The sequence below is a fragment of the Tetrao urogallus genome (genome assembly GCF_951394365.1).
Source record: "Tetrao urogallus genome assembly, chromosome: 1".
Lineage (NCBI taxonomy): Eukaryota > Metazoa > Chordata > Aves > Galliformes > Phasianidae > Tetrao > Tetrao urogallus.
This window is the reverse complement of record NC_136813.1, coordinates 181,864,127-181,885,383: the sequence shown is the minus strand read 5'-3', so window position 1 is coordinate 181,885,383 and position 21,257 is coordinate 181,864,127. Positions and strand designations below refer to the sequence as shown.

The 21,257-nt window shown below is 39.5% G+C and overlaps 1 protein-coding gene across 3 annotated transcripts in view; it reads left to right on the top strand.

The window, feature by feature from the left end:
- The window catches only part of MAGI2 (membrane associated guanylate kinase, WW and PDZ domain containing 2), a gene marked incomplete at both ends in the record, with an annotated part of 716,521 nt that overhangs the window by 680,802 nt on the left and 14,462 nt on the right, over nt 1–21,257 (top strand). For all 3 annotated transcript variants that reach the window (XM_079534500.1, XM_079534499.1, XM_079534498.1), the window contains one exon: nt 14,297–14,435. In XM_079534500.1, coding sequence (XP_079390626.1) covers nt 14,297–14,435 — 139 coding nt within the window. The remainder of the gene's footprint in view (nt 1–14,296; nt 14,436–21,257) is intronic.

The following is a 21,257-nucleotide window of genomic DNA, read 5'->3' as shown; positions in this document are numbered from 1 at the left end:
ATTGAATCAGTCATCAGAGTTGAGGAACATAACACTGAAGATGTGGAGCACAGTCCTTGGAGCTTTTGGAGATTCAGACTCTACCAGCAACAATTTTACAGGTCTATTTAAATGAGTCTCATGATAGCTCATATTTTTCTTCATCTCACACTAAGAACAATGATCAAGCATTCCCCCTTGTCTTATCACTACCAGACCATGTAAGAAGTCAGTCGCCCTCCTATTATAAGCTCCCCTTTAAGTACTGGAAGGCCACAATGAGGTCTCCCTGGAGCCTTTTCTTCTCCAAGCTGAACAAGCCCAGCTCCCTCCACTTTTTTTCATGAGAGGTGATCCAGCCCTCCGACCATATCTGTGGCCCTCCTCTGCACTCTTCTTGTGCTGGGAACCCCAGGCCTGAATGCAATACTCCACATGGAGCCTCTCAAGGCTAGAGTAGAGGGGGGACAATCACCTTCCTCTCTCTGTTGGCCACCCCTCTTTTGATGCAGTCCAGGATACAGTTGGCCTTCTGAGCTGCAAGCACACACTGCCAGCTCACATTCAGGTTTTCATCCCTCGGGATTCCTAAGCCCTTATCCTCAGGACTGCTCTCAGTTCTTCTCCCAAAGTGTACTAATATACACGACTACCCCAACTGAAGTGCAACATCTTTCACTTGGTCTTGTTAAACCTCAGTAGTGCCAATTTTCAAGCCTGTCTAAGTCCCTCTGGATGGCATCTCTTCCCTCTGCTGTATCAACTGCACTAATCAGCTTGGTGTCCACAAACCGGCTGAGGGTGCCCTCAATCCTTCTATGCCATTGATAAAGAAGTTGAAGAGCACTGATCCCAAGACAGAGACCTTGGGGACACCACAAATGGCTGACTTCCACCTGGACATAAATCCGTTGACAATGACACTCTGGCTGTGGCCACCAACCAACTCTTTATCCACCAATTAATCCAGCTTTCAAATCCATATCTCTCCACTTTAAAGATAAGGCAGTGATGGGGACCATATCAAAGGCTTTGATGACACCCCATCGTAGAAGGCCACCAGACTGGTCAGGCATTATCTGCCCTTGGTATAGCCGTTCTGGCTGTCTCAGATCACTTAGCCTCACATATGCCTTGACGTATCTTCCAGGAGGATCTGCTCCATAACCTTCCTAGGCACGGGGATGAGGCTCACTGTTCTATAGTTCCCTGGGTCTTCCTTTCTCCTTTTCTTGAAAATGGGAGGGGAACCGTCAACTGCTCTCAGAAGAGTTATTACAAATACTCATCATGTTTCCAAGATGTATGAGATATGATTAACAGATCTCTTTTTGCTGTGAATGGTATCTACAGCAGCCAGCATGCTCACTGTAACCAGCCTCAAAGAGCCTGTGGCTGCAGACTGCAAGAATACAGAATATATTGCACAATTAGGCTTACTGAATGTGAAATTCGTGAAGAATGAGGACAAAATCTGCTTTTTAATACACACTGTACATCTGTGTCATTTGTCACTTCATGAGTTACATCCTTTTTTTCACTTCTACCATAACAGTCATACTTCCTCTCTCTGACAGTTCTAGCTTCATTGCCTTGTCAACTCATTTTTCTCAGTCTACGTACACCAGTTAGCCCTATCTCTAACTTTCTCATATCTACCAACAGAATTTTTCTCATTTTTGAATAGATTTGTAAAACAGACTTCTAAAACACAAGCACTACAGAGCTTTATATCTGTCATGCTTTGCATTCTTTCTTTGGCTCTTTGTTTTGTTGCTTGTCTGCTGCCAGTGCTCCTCTTTATTTCATTTGTACAGACTTGGATCTAGAAATAGACACAAGGGACAAAATATTCCTGCAGTGTTTATTGTGAGCTTCCATGCCGTTGCTGCATAAGAATTTGTGAGGCTTCAGTCTGTTCTAGCTTGCCAAATGAGCAGTGTAGTGAGACTCACCCTCTAATAGTAACTAATAGGTGATGTGGGCAGGTTCATGGCATTCTGCAAACTAGCAATCTGTGTATTTCATCCTTTCCCATGATAACAGAGTTGATACCACCTTATTCAAAAAATTTCATCCAGCTGCATCAAGGATCATTCCTAGAAAAAAGAATACAATATTCAAGAGCCAATGGCCAAAAAAGGCAAGCAGCCAAGAGGAAATCAGTCTCTTATGTAGAAGGAAACATAGCTGGGGTTTCAGATCATGGAAGGCATAAGCATTTCATTTGAAATTACTGTCAAAACCCATGTACAAATATTCAACATTATTCAAAATTGCCATTTCCTTCTTTGCAAATATCTCAAATGAAAGGTCAGGCAATTGTTTCTACTTTTTCTTTCTGAAGACATAGCCTTTGCATTGCTACTTGCAGCAAGAGGGGCAGAGTGCTCATGAAAATCATACCTTGAAGCCCTCTCTTATGCCATGGGAGATATAAGCTTAAGACCACTTTAAAAAACCTATATGTTGGGCTTCAAAACAGTAGAGTGATAAGTGAAAGTTAGATATTGCTAGCTGTATCCCCTAGAAGAAACTAATTAGGAAAAGACCAACTCTTCAGACTTCTCAGGACAATATGCAATATGTTTTCAGATATCTATCTGGACTCCATAAACTCTGTACAGCAGTGAAGTTTAACAAGGGAATGTAAACCATTTCCTCAGAGCCGGGCACTCCCATATGTGTCAAGTCATAAAGTCAGAAATAAACTTGAGGTATTGATTTCACTATTTAAATAACGAGAACTGAAATGTAGGCAAAATTTAGAGCAGCTTCAGGTAGTTATATCCCAGCAGTGTTTGGGAAGGCTTTTATATAACAAGCAAAGCAGAAGTCTTTTTCTTCCATGTTCATCATAGAATTTGCTCATTTTGGCTTTCTTTTTTGCCTCTTGCTTGGTGTTCATCTAGTTGCTTTACAGCAGACCTTGATTTAAAGGTTTTTAAAGATGAAAGTCATCTGTTTCCACCAGTGTAGTTATCTTTCTGTCTCTAAGGCTTAAATTTAACTCAGCTTCCATAGATGCATGTCCTTGTGCAGTGTATCACCATTTTATATTAAAAGCATCTTCAGTAGCTAGTGTCTGACATCTCTAAGAAAAAATCCAAGCTGAAATGGAAGGGCTGCCACATGTTCTGTTTTGTGAGATTCCTGATCCACTGCCAAACGTTATACCAGAAATACTCTCTAGCAATCACATGCAGTACCTGTAGCTTCAGACAGGTGAACAAGAGGTGCTACCTCTTAATCCTTGTGATTTTATTTTCCACTCATTTTGCTTTGTTCATTCAGTCCCTCCAGAAAAAGTTTTTGTAGGATTATCTCAGCTTTTTGGAGCTTTCTGTAGCTCCAAAGGCAAGAGGTAAATGTGAAATAATACCACAGAAAAAGCTCAGGAGGAAGAACGAAAGATTTCTTTACGGTAAGGAGAAATCTGTAAGAGGACGTTGCTGTGCAGACCCCACAGTTTGCACTGGCTCCTCACTCGTGTGAACCCTCACCAAGATTTTTTATTAAAGACAAATGTAGTGTCTGTTTAAGCTGCTCCATTAGTCACACATCAGAGGGCTGTTTGCCAAGGTCTCCTTAGGATTTGCAGAGGTTGCTGTCCATAAGTATGGTGAGCAAGAAGCTCAATTCAGCTTGACAGTGATTAAAGAAAAAGTATTAAAAATACAAGTGGTTTTCACACAGTAGAAATAATGGATGACAGTGACATCTCCTTATCCAGTCAAGAAATCTACAGCAAAGAAACTGGGAGAAGGAAAGAGAAAAGGCTAGATCAGTCATTATCTGCTTACAAACATTTAGTGCAATCACAGTAATTAAAAAAAAAAACAAAAAAAAAAACCATAGTAGTAAAAAAAATAAACCAAGGATTAACCAGTGTAACAGTTAATATTTGCTACAGCAAACTTTGTAGTCCTATTCAGGATCAGAAAGAATACTGAAGTCTTTGAGATACAGAGAGGGCTGTCAGAAATTACACTGAAAAGTCATTAATAATTAGATGCTTAGATATTTAAAAAATGGATGTTATGCACACACCTAAGGGACAGAGGAATGGCCCTGGAGCATACAGTGCTCCACCAGCTTGTTTGACTAGGGTCTTGTGCACATATCTAACAGACAAGTGCCTCCAGTGTGATTCATGTCACTTAAGTAGCCAATCTTTCCTACATAACTAGCACTTACCCTTAAATCCTGTGGCTTACCTGTCTTACTTTATGCTATAATATAAATCTTACCTTCATAGTAAGCGTTCAGTGAATGTCAACACTGTCATTACAGTAGAACATAAAGAGAAAGATTCTTTGTCCCATCCACTTATTCTGTGATTTGTGATCCATCTGAACAGTACAGTAAGATGTTTAGCTATGTTTTCCCACTGAACTGCACAGACCCTTGGGGTAATCTCTTTCATGTGCCAGTTCCCTACTACATAAATCACTGTCCATCCTCACTTGTAGCAAGAGTGGGTGTGATTGATCTGAACTCTGGGAATTCAACTGGGATATTTGAGCACTTGAGCTGTACATAAGTCAGACTGTGATGAGCAGAGCTGGGTACTGGGTTAATGTGAGTAGTGAAACTCAAGGCATTTATTGGCGTGTAGATATTAAGCTGATCAGCATTCTTGTGTCTGCAACAAAGAAAAGCAAAATAATGTCCTACAGGATGCTGAATATATCTTGACAGAGTAAAACCTTAATAAATCAGGGCTGGATTAACTGTACGTGAACTATTATTCAGCATTTCTCAAAAAAGCTGAATGTTGTATTTTTTAAATTTATTTGGAGAAAGACAAGGTGAAAGAACATTCCTATCACATGTAATTAAAATCGTTCTCTTAAAAATGTACTCTGTTGGGCACAAAGCATCTTTCTAACTCTATGTCTAATAGCAAAGTCCTTCAAAGGAACAAGATAATAATCTTGCTGAAAATGGCTTAGCATTAATTTTTATGAATAAGATACTTATTTGGAAGGCAGACACCATATTTAATTCTGTATTTTATAGAAGCTTTATAAATCTTTTGAGGTCTAAAAATGAATCAGCTCTAAGTTCAAAAATCCAGTGTCTGGAATTTTCAAAAAAAAATGAAAATAGACCAAATTGTGTTGCTCTGACACCTGAAACATTTTGCCCCGTCACCGGCATGACAAAGGCAGCCTCTCTTCTGTGTTTTCCAAACTACCACAAGCCAGAACTGGAAGAGCTCACATATGAAGGTGAAAGAATATGAATATTAGACCTATTCTGACATCCCACCCAGCCTAGTATAATCACTCCAGAAAGGATGAGTAGATAATGCTTACCTTAGCAAAGGATTGTAGAACAAATATCAAATGATTTCTCACTGGGTAAAACAGCGAAGCCCCTGGCAGTCAGCATTGTACAGATTTGTTATGCTGGAATTTTTGTTTTTAGTATTCAGAATTACTTCTATCCATTTATTTGAATATGGCTGTGCTTTGACATTATTGATATACTCTATCAAGAGTTTCCAAAGATCAATGTTTGTATTGTTTAAAAAAACTATTTTTTTTAATTACAGCTACAACAGTAATATTATAATTTCTTCCTCATCTCCATATCTCTTATTCTACTAACCAACGTCACACCCATCTTTTCTTTTGCTTGGGTTTAGCAAGTCTGTTTCATCTTTCTCGTAAAGGAGCTCTTCTTTACTGCTGACCATCCTCACTGGCCTCTGAACCATTTCTGGGTCTATCACATTCTTTTGAAAGTGAAAGTGCCGGAGCAATCTGCAGTTTTCAAGATTCTGTTGCTCTTAAATGAAATAACAGTTTCTTCTTTAATCTCTATTCTTTCCCTAGTGGTTAACATTCTGTTTGCTTTTTTGATTGGGCTGACATCTCATAGAACTAATCACAAGGATGTAAGATCTGTCTCTTCAGGAGTAATGGTTAATTTGGAGTGACTGTGTGTGTAATTTTCCACACGTACTGCATGGTATTGTGTTGCCTGCAAATCTTGTCATTCAATCTTCAGCCTTTTCAGCATGCCATTTACAAATACACTGAACAGAATAATCACTATGGTAAAGTCTTTTGATTGTGAAAATTGACCACTTATTTCCAGCTTTTTTCCCTTTGAATTTAATCTCTTACCTAACAGACCCTATTCTTTCTCCTTCCACAGCAGAGCCTTTACTGAAGGCTCTTACTATTAAAAGCTTTCTGAAAATGTCAGTATACTAACCAGATCACATTTATCTATATAGTCATTGTCAACTTCAGTGACCAGCAATAGTTCCATGAGGAACAGCTTCCCTCTACAAAAGCTACACTGATCCTTCTCTAGTATATCATAATTATCCATGTGCCAGCTATTCCTCACCCTCCTTATTGCTTCCGTCCGTCTGCTGGAATGAACAGGAGACTCAGTTTCTTGCTTTCCAAGACAGGTGTCGCACTTGCCACTACCCATTCCTCTGTTACTAGGCCATTTTCTGATCTAGACAGCAGATTACATCCCATAGTTCAGCAGTTTCATATCCAAATTCTTTCAGAGTTGAGGATGAGTGGCATCTACATCTGGTGGCTTCTTCCTATTTTCTTTATCAATTTGTTCTGCAGACTTTTCCACTGATACTGCTGTTGGAATCATTTTCAGGCTGACCTCTGTTGAGCCCTTTGCACAAGTTTGGCTGCTTTTTTATCCTTTCTTTATCTTTTGAGATTTTGATTCCCTGATCCTTTGAAAGTATATTCTTAATTCTTGTTTTAGCACTTTCCTTGTTAGAGTTCTTTTTTTTTTTTTTTTTTTTCTGTTTTCCTGTTTGAATGCAACTTTGGATGAAGTATTTCCCATGAACACTTATGCTTAGGATTCTGCAGAAGATCTTTAAAATCTGTTTGTCAAATCTTGAGTTGCTTTGCATTTCCCTAATGGGAATGGAACTATCTGAATCCATCAGGGAGACAGCAGAATTTTTTTTCTTCCTTTTTAACAGACTCTACTGGTTCCCATCCATGATTGCAGTGGTGAAATAGCCATTAACATTACATTATTCTATACTGAGTCATTCTAGCTCTGTTTAAAAATGTAATGTTACACACAAGTAAGGTAATGAATTTTCCTTTTTTGACATCTTTAATTCACATACATGAGTTATTTTGCAGCAGTGCTGCAGAAGGCATCAAGTCTACTATGGAACTGTAAGTCTCCTTTGCTGTCCTGTTAGCAACCACTGCAAACCTCATTTTCCCTTGTGCACTCCTCACTGTACGCAGACATGTAGTCGTACACATTTTTCAGTTTCCAAGCTCTCTTTCTGTAGTAACAGCTCTCATGTTTTTCCCTCTCTCAGAAGAAGGGGAAAAGGCATCTTCTCCGCTGTTTCCCCGCTTAAACAGCTGGTTGACCACCAAAGAGAAGAAACTATCACTTGATACCCTTATTGGAGTTTGCTTCAAGTGAGGCACGGAACACATCATTGTAATTCCTCCAAAGCAAAATATATTTCTCTTACCAAGAAGTCCAAGCTTTTGTACGAACAATACACTCAAGGAAGCCCAAATCTGGAAATACACCATGGGATTTCCAGGCACAACAAATTCTCTGAGGAAATTTGCAGAGCAGATATTCAGGGTGTGCCTACATTGAGGCAATGATATTAGGGCTCAACGTCACCTGGAAATTGACCAAGATAGATATTCTGGAGTTGCCATTCTGTTCATTTTCCAAGAACAGACAATCTCTCGGCCCTTTGGACTCATCAACAATAACAACAGCAACAAATAATATGCTAAATCCAAGCTTCAGTTATAAAAATGGAATGCCCATATAAAAAGGAATTAAGTGTAATTAGTCTCTTTCCTGAGGTTTAATTAGAAAACTCATTAATAAAATGACAGATAGCAATACCCTCTGCACAAATCATTTGAGACTGCTTTTTTTTTTTTTTCATTAGATTTCCTCATTTAACAGAGTATGAAAATATGCATCCACAATTAATTTCATTTTGTGCAACAGGGAACTATACACCTGCTTAGAGATGTGCTAGCAGAGGCAAATGTACACAGGGCTATCACAAGCAGTTTAGAAACAGTTGAACAAGGAAAAGCTTCTTAATTACAGTAAAACTATATATATTTCTTTCCAATTTTGCCTGCTTCTGAAATTCTGTTTGTATATGCTGATTGGCTTTTTTTAACAACACAGTTAATAATAATTATAAAATATGGCCAGAGCAAAGATTCTGCAGCAAAGCTCCCATGTATTGGCGACTCTTTATTCTAATGATTCAGAGAAGCTTTACAATTTTCTTTCTAATTAACCTATCAATAGTGATGTCGCTTAAACACTCCATAGGAATATTATCTTCTCATTAGTGCCAGAAAACATGGTGCCCAATTTTATACCTCAGTTGTTCTTATGCATGGATGGATAGTCTGAATTAACTCGAACTGAAGCAGATTTTATTAAGAGACATTTCCCATACACACAAACTACTTTCTTATTTACGTTTAAGTCATTAATATTCAACTTTAAAAGCATTAAGCAGAGGGCAGCTTTCTGTGTTTGAACACTGTAAGAATATAAGAGAGGAACATTGTCTTCATCAAATGCCATCAGATCAAGAGAAGCACTGATGAATTTGGGTAAGCGTTTATACAAAATGCATATTCTGCCAGGGTCACATTTGGTAGGAAAAAAGAAACACAATGGGAAATTAATTTGTATAAAATTGCCAGATTCATAGCTGGAACGAGCATATTTCTTGAGAATAAATACAGATGGCAACAGTTGTGCAAGCTTCCCAGGCCACCTTGCCAATGCACTTCAGCCTTTAGCTGGTGGGTATGCCTGATTGCTAAGGCTTTGTTGTCTCTGCTGAAGACTGCCAGGAAGGTTACAAATCAGGGCTGCTTCAATTTCCAGGGGGTGTCATGATGCAAGGCCTGCTACTGAGAACAGGAAGAGGTCCATTGACTGGTTTGCATGACTGGCATCCCAATCACTGATGGCTAGCAATGAGTTGTATTCATTATAGCTCTGCATACTGGCTCTGTGTAATGACATCTTCTAGTTAGCATTTATTCTAAAGAGTCAAAGACAGTCTAAAGCTTTATGAGATTAAAATATTGGGCTTCATGGGCAGCACTCTCAAACCGTTCCTGTGCTGTTAGTGTGTTTGAAATGTAATGATTAGGATGCACGCATCCTCTCAGACAGTCATGCAAAAATTACACCTGAATTGTGTGGGAGCTGGAGGGTGATTTTGCAGGCTTGGAGAATTTTTGTTGTTGTTAATTTCTTAAGAAAAATGAAATCCATAAGTTGAAAATGACAGAGAAACTGAACACGTTGCAAAATGATAATGCTGCTACATTGAAGCTTATCTTTTAGAACATTTGCGTGTCTCGTGTTAAAAGCTTTATATCTCTACAGAAAGCATTGTGCTGAAATTCCTCTTAAAAATAATGGTCTGATATTCAAATGTGCCACATTCAATTAAAGGAGCTAATGTCAAAAGGTCATACCCAATAAACAATTCAGACACTCAAACCATGATGATACAACTCCTGTTAGATGGATGGTGTCCTATTAAATGCAGAAGGAAATTTAAGTAAGTCAGATGGATATCCAAATAATCCGCAAGGAAAGCATAAAAGGTAATAAGGTAACAGAAATACATTAAAATAAATACGAAGAGAAGGAAAGTATCACTGAGAATGTGTAAAAACTTGAAGTACTCAGTGTTTTCTTCCTATCAATCTTCATCAAAATATTCAGAGAGATCACCTTTTCAACAGTACACTTTTCAACAAAAACAAATAAGTAGAGATAAGAGTAAAGAAAAAGATGCTTAAAGAATTTTGAAATTAAAGTCAGCTGAACTTGCTGATGTTTGTGTATGCTCAATGACTTAAAGAAAAAAATTTCTACACTATTTGTGATTGGTTCTCCAAGAACTTATGGAAAACAAGGAAGTTAGTGGCAGACTCAAGAAAGGAAAACATGTCCTCTACATCTAAATAGAATAGCAAAGTTCCTCTAACTTTCATTTTCAGAAATAATCTGTGATAAGTTATCAAAAAGTTGAAAAAGAATGTGAACAAAAATTGCAAAAAATAAACCTTGTCAGATCAGTCTGATTTTCATTTCTTATTTTTATTTCTTTGTGTAAAAATGGGAAGAAGAAGGTATGCGGCATCTTCCTTTCACGTTTCAGCACTCCATTATAGGAAATTCTTAGAAATGGGATGGAAAAATGGCATCTAGGTGGAGTCGCTGCCAGGCAGTTATTGAAAATAATCACTCTCAAAGGATACACTGAGTGGTTTGCTCCTGAATTACAAGTGTACTTCTGAGGGGTCTGTAAAAAATAAGCTCAATTCAACAAATTAATTAATAACTGGAGACTTGTTGCTAAATAGCAAAATTCATTGATGCCAAAAGGTCCTTAGTCAAAGAGAGCTTAAGAAGACTTTGAGTTAGATTTCAGAATGAACTTTTTGTACTGAAGTAGTCAGTATGAAACGCACTGTGCTTCTGTTAGGGCTAAGAAATCAGATGCACTTTTAAAATAGGGAATAAGACTGTAGAGGATAAATTTGGAATCTAAGCCAACTATGAGTCACAAATCTGATGTGCTACAAAAATGCAAAAATCTCATTATTAACCAGAATGTTTCTCCCACATGGGAAGAATTTTATCATTTTGATCAGTTCTGACTACCCCCAGCTTAGTAGTAACTCCAGTCTGGGGATTATGTATGAACTTGGAAGTACCCAAAGGAGAATTACCTTAAAAAGATCATGTGTGGCATGGGGATAAAACTGTGGAAACCAGCTTTTGATCCTGAAAGGAGGGCAATGAGGGTTCACTGTAAGACAGGCTTTCTAGACCTGCTCACCCTCATCTTAGCCTTACCTCTGTCCTCACCTTGGTATATCCAAGCTCCTCTTCAATAATCACTGGATCTTGAAAAGGCAGAAATATCCCCAGAACAATATTTTATGTCTGTTTCTCTTCCAAATGAGTGATCTACACCAGCAGCATCTGTAAAGGATCATGAGAGAAAGATTTGTTTTATGACAAGCTTTTTGCTTTCTGAGCAGAGTAGAGGAGAAAGCACTTCTGAATGCCTGGACTGAGAGAAAGTACGTGGCATGAAGGCCTTGTACCAAACATCAGAGAATCCATACGGGCAGGGGGAAGAAAGGAGAGGTTATAAATGTTAGCTTCAGAAAAAAGTAAGAATAGGAATTGGTACCTTATTAGATGCACAGGAAACTAGTTCTCAATCAAGATTTTCTTTTTGCCTGAATTCCCCAGATATGAGGAAGTCTAATTGAAGCTCTTCCCAGGGCAAGGATGTTCATAGCATTTCTCTTCTGTGTTGTTTTTCTTATCTAATTCGAGCTGGACCTGTGCTGCACAGCTGCCGTAATTCAGTTACACATCAGTCAGCCACAAGACACAAATGCAGGGAAAACAATTAACCCTCTGCTCCTGCCTCTATTTATTTTTCCTCTGGTCTCAATCCTTGTAATGGAAATTTCAGAGTACCCAATTTTTGCGAACTTGTTTCTTTACTATCCTTCACTCACATACCGAAGATGCTAGGCTTTTTTTTTCTTTAAGCTTTCCAAGGTTGTTTGTGCATATGATTTTGTATTAAAAAGAGGGACTATCAGATCAGATACTCTCTGCCTCCATAAAAAGCAACCTACTGAAATACAGAAAAGGTTACACCGATACAAAGTAGTTCCTGTACGTTGACCAATGAGAACAGAAGAAAGGCAAACAGCAAGGGAAAATGTGGCATTAACATAACCTTTTTACATATTAAACTGTATTAAAATTTCTTTCCGTCTTTCTGCTCTGGGGTGCAGGACTGTGTGTGCTCTGAACAACATTCACTGTTTCTCATTTTGAAGGCTATTTATCAAGGAGCGATGAAAACAACTCCTTTGTTTGATCTAATCTGGCACTTCTTTTCTCAAAACACGCTAACAAGATCATTCTAAATACCTTCTGCAAAACGTGGTATATCCAGGCAGCACGGCACAAAAAAAGAACTGTTTTCAAACCTTTGGAAAGTGCGGCCTGACTTTCATAGGATTTCTATGAGGATTTTGTTGTTTCATGGCATTTGGAAGCAGGCTTTCTCAAACTGGTGGCATTTTGTCTGCATTTGTCTTTCCTTGTGGGGAGAGTGCTATAAATCTATGTTTAATCTTCGTGTGATGTAAGTGGTAAGAGGGATTTTCTGGTCTTGCTCTGAGCATGTGAAGCAGCTACATCCAACTGGCCCTGCAAAAGTCCAGGTGACACCAGAGACCTTCACGGCCAACCACTGCGTGATCCCAGGAGCACATCTGCTTGTGTCACTGCTGGATGTCAGCAGAAGTATCTAAAAATCCATACTGCGTGCTACATCCATTACTCCTAACAGAGAAAATCCTCTAAGAAAGAAATTTGCACTGCAAAAAATACAGCCTTTTGGCATCAAATAATCCTGAATTTTTCCTCCACTGCTCAATCTGCAGCAAATTCCAAACATAATAGCAAGGCTCTGAGGTTTTATTTGAATCAATGACTTTTTAGTTAAATAAAGTACTGGAAGAGATTGCATTGCGGTACTCTGGAAGAGTTCTTAAAATAGACTGCAACTCCTATTGACAAGGTATGAATTCCTATTGAGAAACACTGGCACAGTGCTTTTAGTAGCATTCTTTCTGCCTCTGAACAGAAGTAGGGACTAGACGACTTCTTGACATCCCTTCCAGTTTTCTTTGATGCAAGCAGTCTTGTTGACATTTCATATTATGCAAGTTTATTTGGTAAATAGTGTACTGCAGACTCAGGAAAGAAAGAAAGCCTCTGGAGGATTACACTTTCAGTTGACAGAAATACAATAGGAGCGAAGAAAGCACACAAAACAGAAAGCATTCCAGTGTCCAAGGCCAGCAAAGAGCTGGTTTTGTCAACAGAAGCTTGTAAGAGGAAATGGAAGTGTTCATCATCCAGAGATCTGTACAGTCTCTTTAAAACCCTCTCTTGGATGTACGCAGCATTATTATTTCAGTGTGTTGGGTGTGCACAGCTCCCCACAGTGAGGAATACACAGATGCAGACCGAGGCAGGTGTGACCCCCCTGAGCAGCTGTGCTCTCGTAGCACTGATAAACGAGTTTGCTGAGCCCACCCAGCTCAGACCCTCATGCAGCTCTCGGCAGCCCGGTTCCTGGACTCGCACCTCTACCGACACCAGGATCTCCATCCAGGTGTTCCTTCTAACAGCACATTTGCAATGCAGCTGCAAAACCTCACCTCTGGAGGCTGCAGCGCTGCTCATACAGGGCTGTCACCTTGCCATGCTGCTCACTGGACCATCCCACAGAGTTAGTGTGTGGCCGTGGTACTGCACCAAGCTCCAATAGAACTACTACCTGCTCTTTGTGCTGCCTGTCATGCTGACCATGCAAAGTGAGCACTCTGATGCTCAGTGCAGAGGTTTCCTTCACCCAAAGCTGGTTTCTCTGTGAGTGCAGGGCACAACCAGAACAAGGCAAGATCCGAGGGAGTTCAAGGAGGGAGACACAGACAGCAGTGCCCTGCTTTGTAGCTAGAGAGAGAGAGGCAGAAAAGTACTAAGGAGGCTGAATGACTGCAAAGCAGCCAGGAAAGCGGCAACAGAAATCTGTAAACAGGAGTGTGGGGATTGATGATCTGAGCAGACACCCCAGTGAAAACCACCTGTGGGTCACCAGTGCAAATCACACTCCCTGAGAATCCAGCACATGTGCTTGATCTTGGTAGTGGCCGCTGCAGCAACTTGCCTTTCCTTCTTTAGTCTGCAACACTAAATTTGGTGTGAAATCTTGCTGCCAAGGTTTGGATAGTCCAGTGGTAGATCTCAGCGTTTGTACTCTGATGCTTTCTTTTCTCTGTGAAAACAGTCAGTTCCATGCAGCGGTGGTGTTCTCAGGCTGGTACAACACCACAAGGTGAACTGTAGCATGGTAACATGCTTCCAGTGGTTCCAACATATCAAGCAGTTCACAAAACCTCTTTCGTATAGAAGGCACAAGACAGGTTACAAACACTTTGCTCTGATTTCAGCTGCAGATGAGCAGCATTTGATACATCCCATTCAGAATCCATCTTGGAGGTTATTTAATCTGCCAGTGATATCCTTCAGACAGACAGGAACAAATTTGCCTTGATGTGTCTGTCTGTCATTCAAGTAACCTGTGATGCATTGAATATGTCTCTTCCTGAAACGCTCATTTTCCTGCAATTCTGTCTCACTCAATGTTCTTCTTACCTGACAGGTAGGGGATCAAATAATTGAAATCAATGGAGAAAGCACAAGGGACATGACACATGCCAGAGCAATAGAGCTAATCAAGTCTGGTGGCAGGAGAGTGCGACTGTTGTTGAAACGTGGAACAGGACAGGTCCCTGAATATGGTGGGTTTTCATCTTTATGATTTTCTATGTGCATGAACCTATATAAGTTAATTATACTGCTTTGGTGTTAAGTAGCAGTTGTGAATGAATATATTGTCATGTGCTAAGATATATTAAGTATGGACTTAAATGCTTACCTGAGTACAGATGGACTTGTTCACATTTAAGTGCTTTCTTGGCTCAAGGCCGCACACAGATGTAAGTACATCACTGTTCTCTGCTGCCCTCCCAACACTGGCAATGGCTTAGAAGATGTGCATTGGAGGAAGCACTTTGAACCTTTGAACTCTTTAGAGGATATCTCTGAGTGTGCTGGGAGTTGCTGATTTGCCTGTAAGCTGTCCTTTCCTCTATTGGTACCTCTCTGCACATTTTCAATCACAGCAGACAGTCTTGTTGCCACATCATTTAGAGGCTCAGATTTAAACTCCAAGCATTAAAAAGAATGTACTTTGACAACCCTACCCTCTGTATTATCTCTGACAGTATACACAGACAATCAAGTAGAAGCCAAGTCTGAATAGAAAAGGAAACTGCTGACTGTGATGAGAAAGCAAGATTCATTCTTCTCACGTTTCGTTTCTGAGACTTTTTCAAATATTCCGAAGTGCGAGCCATTTAGACACTATAGAAACCTTATTTCATTGCTGAAGTGACAAGAAATAAAAATAAGTTATCCAAAGGTAATTCAAAGACAAAAAGCACTTTTTTAAAAATTGAAATCAGGTCTTAAAGAACAGCATGACCATGTCATATGTTTACATAAGTTCTATGACATATGCAGCTGGGCCTTAAATATGATGGAAAAATGTTTTTTAAATAAACGTTCCTTTACATCTTTATGCTAGTTCTTCCAAAAGTCCCTTAATTTTTTCTAATATTCTATTTGAAGTTCCAGAATCATTTCCCATTAGAATCAGTAATTGCAGTAGCATATGAAAATGCAAAGTAATACTTAGGTTTAAATGTAGGTTCAGGTCAGCCTTTGTTATCAACAAAAGCTCATTACCTCAGTTGGAGGCATTAAAGTCAGTTCCACTGAAAGCCAGTGCTTTGCCAGCTCTCAGTCTATGGTAATTGCTCTATTTTCCTCTCTGAACGAGAGCCAATCCTATGGCTCAGGCAACACTTGGGATAGCGCTGGTTGCATTTTTACCAGCTTTCAAGAGGTTCTGGGTCAGAACCTGCTCACCTGGTGATAAAGTTGGTCAGTTGTATATTTTGTGAGTGGGAACAAAGCCAAAATGGCTGTCAGGGATTATGGGAAATTGGTACGAAGATCATTAATAACAATTTTAGCCAACCCCTCCAGGAAGACCTCCAGCAGAGATTCAGATCACCTCCAAAACTTTTTTGTAGAGAGAGGTGCATCACTTTTAATGAAAGAATAAATAAGAGTCCACTACTGACTTAGCAATAGTAATCCTTCTCAAATAGCAGGGCCATGTTCCAGCCATTCTCAGGTTCCTTGGAAAATGATTTAATTTTCTGGGGGTCATGGGATGCTACTGAGACCAAAGAATCCATGCCAGACTTGATTATAGTTTGGAGTCTTTCTGCCTTTCTTAAGTTCCACCTTCTGGATGGCACTTAAACCTAGGCTTGTGGGAGATCTAAAATGCTCATACAGTCTTATAGATCTGTACCTTACTACAAAGTCATAAGAAAATATAAATAAATGGGGGGAAAAAAAATATTCAGTGTATATCGTATTGTTCTGGGAAAACAAATCCTCCAACAGATGTAAAGGAGCATGAACTTTCCTCTCCTCAAAAGTGCCTGATTGGGAAATATGGATAAACCACTACAGATTTGGGTGCAGTTTGTAGTAATAACAGGACAAAAATTAGATGAATTCACATGTAAGTTTAAAGTATTGCTCACCATATGGAAAGGCTTAGAGGAAAGGCAATGTAAAAATGCAGATTATTGTGATATATGCTCTAAGGAACTATTGGCACGAAGGCACGTTTAATGCTGGAACTTTGTAGGTCATGTTGACAATTGTACTTGATGATCTTAAAAATCTTTTCCAACCCAGATGATTCTATGATTCCATAGAAGTTGCTATCAGGAATTGTTGTTTAATGAGAGAGTTAATCATAATCAGCTGCATCACTGTTCCACATGGGAGAGCTAAGCAGCAGTGCTTGAAATCCATGTTTACCTACTGCACAGAAACAGCAGTAAAAGTGTTCAAAAATTACTTTGTAATGTACACATAGTCTACAGAAAGCATCAGAGCAGAGTAATATCTGCATGTCTGCAGTTCTTAATGTGAACATGACACTGGCAGAGAAAACACAGTGTTCAGTCTGCAGGTGAAATGGAAACAAAATAAGCAGCTGCTTTTGAAAAGATCTGATATTTCAGTCCTCCCTAAGTCCTTTCCAAAGCAATAAAAAGTGTTATATGAATAAACAGAAAGTGCACATAAAAATCAACAGCAACTTTTTTGAAAGTTACAAACAAATAGAAACGATGAACACCAAAGGGCGCTTCTCAAGAAGGACAGGATTTCAAGGATAAAACAGCATGCTGCAAAGAGTGTTTATCAGAGTGCTGATGACAGAAACCTCCAGAAAATAATGTATTTTCCAAATTAAGGAAAACTGGGCACAAATAAGATTGTGACAAGTAAGCACAAGGACAAAGTGGACCTGAAGACATCCAAGTATTTCAAACACAGCAGTTATTTCTTCTTCCCACCAGAATTGTTTTGTTGAGCAGACTAATTGGAGCTTTTTTTTTACTGAAAGAATCACTCTTCTGTTGTTCTTAGCAAGTACATGTCAGAAATCTCTTTTATCACCATCAGTGTCCAGCTCTGCAGCCCCTCAGATGGAAATAGGACTTGGCTGAGCATCAAAATGCAAGGCTGAAGGGTTGACTGGATTGCAGCACTGGTGTGGCACAGATGTCTGGAGAGGAATAGAAACAAAGGAGAAGCATATCAGGATGCTTTCTTGGCTCTTCTCTCTCAGTCTCTGACAAGTGAAAGGTCAGGGCTTCCTAAATCAGCTGTAGGCAGGCTGCATTTCAAGCCCTTTCCAAGAGCAGTGGCTTTCAGACCCGTGGTGTTAAGAAAGAAGGTTGTCTAGGATAGCTGAAACTAACTAGCTAAAAAATGCCACGTTATTGTCTTCCAGTCTTTAACTTTGTATTTTCTTAGAGCAACGTAATCAATTCTTTTTAAATTTCAGAGCCATTGTTCTGTTAGCACAAAATATGACAGCATGAATTTAAGTATAAGAATTATCAGTGGGAGAATGCTGTTGTGATTGGCATCAGTGAAAGCAGTGTTAAGAAAAAGCCAACACTGATAAGAAAGCGATCTGTGAAAGAGAAAAATGTAATCTGAAAAGCAGAAAGATTTCAGCAAAGAAATGAAGAGCACTCCTGAGAGAGTGTAAATCCGAATGAGACATGTCTGTTTGTGCCACCTGGAAATCCGTGCTTGTAAGTGCATCCCAGGAAACTCTGGCTGAGCTGAGGCACTGCATAAACCTAGAGAAAGGAATAAAGTGTGCTATAAAAGCACCATTTGCTTCAAAGCCAACTGCGAATTCTGCAAATTCCAGACATCCCAGAGCACTTCAGAGAGAGAAGGTCCCACGTAGCCAGAAATCCTGTGCTAGTGTCTTCTATCACAAGATACATGAAGGAGTAGAGATATGATAAATGCTCTGAAAGAGAAACTGATTTACAGCAGAGTACACCAAAAGATTAGAAAATGGATATTTTATCACCCACAATTGCTGAACATGTTTGCTGAGGATAAGGATAGCCAAAGGAACTGGACTTCCAAGGAAGGTGAATTGCCACAGCTCATCCAAACCCAAAGAACAGCAGCATCATGTTTCATGGGAAATAGTTTGCCAGACTCAATCCCCAAAGAATCAAGACCACAGTGAGAAATCATATTATAGTGCAAGTGTTGCTGGGGATCCCAATCCTCAGTGCCCAGGGATTGCTGCAGGAAATGCCAGGTTTCATACCCATCAAGATACACAACATTCACAAGCCAATGCTGGCACTGTGCACTTCTCAGCCCAGCAATAAATACAACTTGTTTAAAGCAGCAGGCCAAAATATTTCTCAAAATGTCTGCTTAATTCCCAATTCATGCATCCGTCAAAGTTATTGGCTTCAGCAGGAGCTGCTGCTTACTCACACTGTGGTTGTCTTATTGCAAGCACTTGTATTTTTCCGGCCTTATCCCTATCTGTAACACCATCAGAAACACATCTATGTTGCACAGCTGAGCATTGGGATGAAGAGGCATCCCTAAAGGCAAAACGAGGGAAAATTGTTCACAACATCCAAAAATAACAACATTCAAGTTTAAATAAAACTAACAAATCACAGCCTCTCCATCCAACAATGAGCTCTGAAAGAGGTAGGCTAATTCTAATGACAGTTCTGCCCCAGGAAGCTACAGCTTTCTTCAGCAACAACCAGAATTATTCTAAATATCAGTGGAAGAAGATCCCTAGGAAAACCTGTGGTGTTTTACTCTAAGTCTCGGCAGTGCTGGCAACTTGCTTCTTCTGGCTTACTGCTGCTAGCATTTCTTTTCATTGCATAAATCTACATTAGAATATGTAAGCAATTATAAGAAGTGCTTGAAAGTAATGCATTTTACAATAAAAAAACTGCAATCTGGGCTAAAAGGTGGAGGAGGCTGAGGCGTGATTGACCTCTGAATGGCGATTTGTGGGTGGACTGTATCCCAGCAGCAAGGCACAACATCCACCCCCAGCTTGCTTCCCTGCTGGTGCCAAAAAATAGAAATACTGAATTTCACCCACGAGAAACATTTTAACGAAAGCCAAGGAACCAAGGCTTTCACAGCAGGACTTCACTTTCTATCAAGTTTCTATCAATTTTTGTCATTTTTCATTTAGTTCAAGTTCTTTAGCCTGCAGAAAGTTGGAAGTTTAAGGCACTCCAGTCCATTCACATCAATGTTTATGAAAAACGTCCCCTTTCCCTTCTTTGGAAATCTGGGTCCAGCCTTGCATGTACTTTGCTGGGACGATCAGTATCAGCGAGGTCTGGCACACAAGGGCTCTGTGTATCATGGTTGGCTGTCATTTCAGAGAATCTTAGAATATCCAGAATTGGAAAAGATCCATAAGGATCGTCGGGTTCAAACTTGATGGCTGTGTACAATAGCTTTTCTTTACCTTTCTCTGCGTGTTTTCACAATGGGTGACTTCACATGAGGCTTCATGTACAGAACCCACTCTATGGACCATCATAGAATCATAGAATGGTTTGGGTTTGAAAGGACCTTTAAGATCATGTAGTTCCAAACCCTTGCTATAGACACAGACACCTCCCTCTAAACTAGGTTGCTCACAGCTCCATCCAGCCTGGCCTTGAGTACTTTCAGGGAGGGAGCATCCACAGCCTCACTGGGCAACCTGTTCCAGTGTCTCACCACCCTCACAGTAAGGAATTTCTTCCTAATATCTAGTCTAAATCTGCCCTCTTCCAGTTTAAAACCATTTCACCTTGTCCTGTTGCTACATGCCCTTATAAGAAGTCCCTACTTAAGGTTTATGACATGATTTTTCAAAGTAGGGTTTAGATTAATTTTTAGTTATTTAAGGAAGAGTTGTGCACATGACAAGTAAAGCTTCAGTATACATAAAGTCATTGCTGGCTAATAGATGAAAGTTGCCAGTTATTTAGCAAGGAGCCATTTCTGAAAGGTCTTGAAGTAACTCTCAGTTCATGATCTAGCACTGCCCTATTGGCTGAGACAAAAAATGTTGGAGTTGATACCAATGCAAGGATTTTTCATGCAAAGTGGTTGGCACAGTTCTAAAATTTGTTATTTATTTGTTTTGCTTTTCATTTGTCATGACTCCTTCAAAAAGCACCTCGAGATGTACTCCGCACACACTGTTCAGGTGACTCTACCTCCTGAATATATACATGTAGCAGTTGAAATTATTCACTAATACTTAGACTTACAGCATGCTTATTTGTCTCGGCTTTACAGAAATACTTCTTTCCTGTTACATATGCACTTTTTACTCGGTCTTCTAAACTTACTAAGAATTCTCTGCTCTAACAATAATGAAATATCTTTATGTCACTGGTTCTGTTAATTCTAATGATTGGTCCTAGGCTGTTCCTCCCCTTCCTTTAGGAATGGTACCTTCCAGTCTCTCCATGTGCATGAAAAGTGACAAGCATGGGTCCCCATATTTCTACTTATTGGGCCACCCTAAAGACACGGTTTGTAAACTCTGCATGTATATTATCTTTCTCTAATATGCTTTTGTTTCTTGCAGTTGTTAATTGAGTATTTTCTATCTTTTTCTTACACTCTTGCTCTCTTAGTAGTTTCTAAATTCAACTCTCCTTTTATAACTGGTTATCTTAGATAACAGATCACACCTATGCATTTTACAGAGTTATTTTAATATCCTGCATATTTGGTTCTTAGATTTCCACTACTGCTAGTGCAAGAAGCACAGCCGTAGGTCTTCTATATATCTGTTTTTCCTCATGACAAAACTGCAGATAGCCAAAGCTATAATTACCCCCATCGTTATGGTCCTTGGCTTACAAAAATAGGAGTGATGTGAAGGTGGAAGTTACATGCTGATGTCAATTCATATTTATATGCAGTTTCTGGAAGAAATGACTAAGGTAAAATTGAAGACTATTTGGGAACCAGTCTGTAAGGCAATATGCATTTTTTAAACCTAGTGGCTTTGCTGAATTTATACATAACACTGTGCACATAATTTCAAGCTATTTTCCTGAGATCTGACTGCACAAGTTATTCAGACACAAAAAATT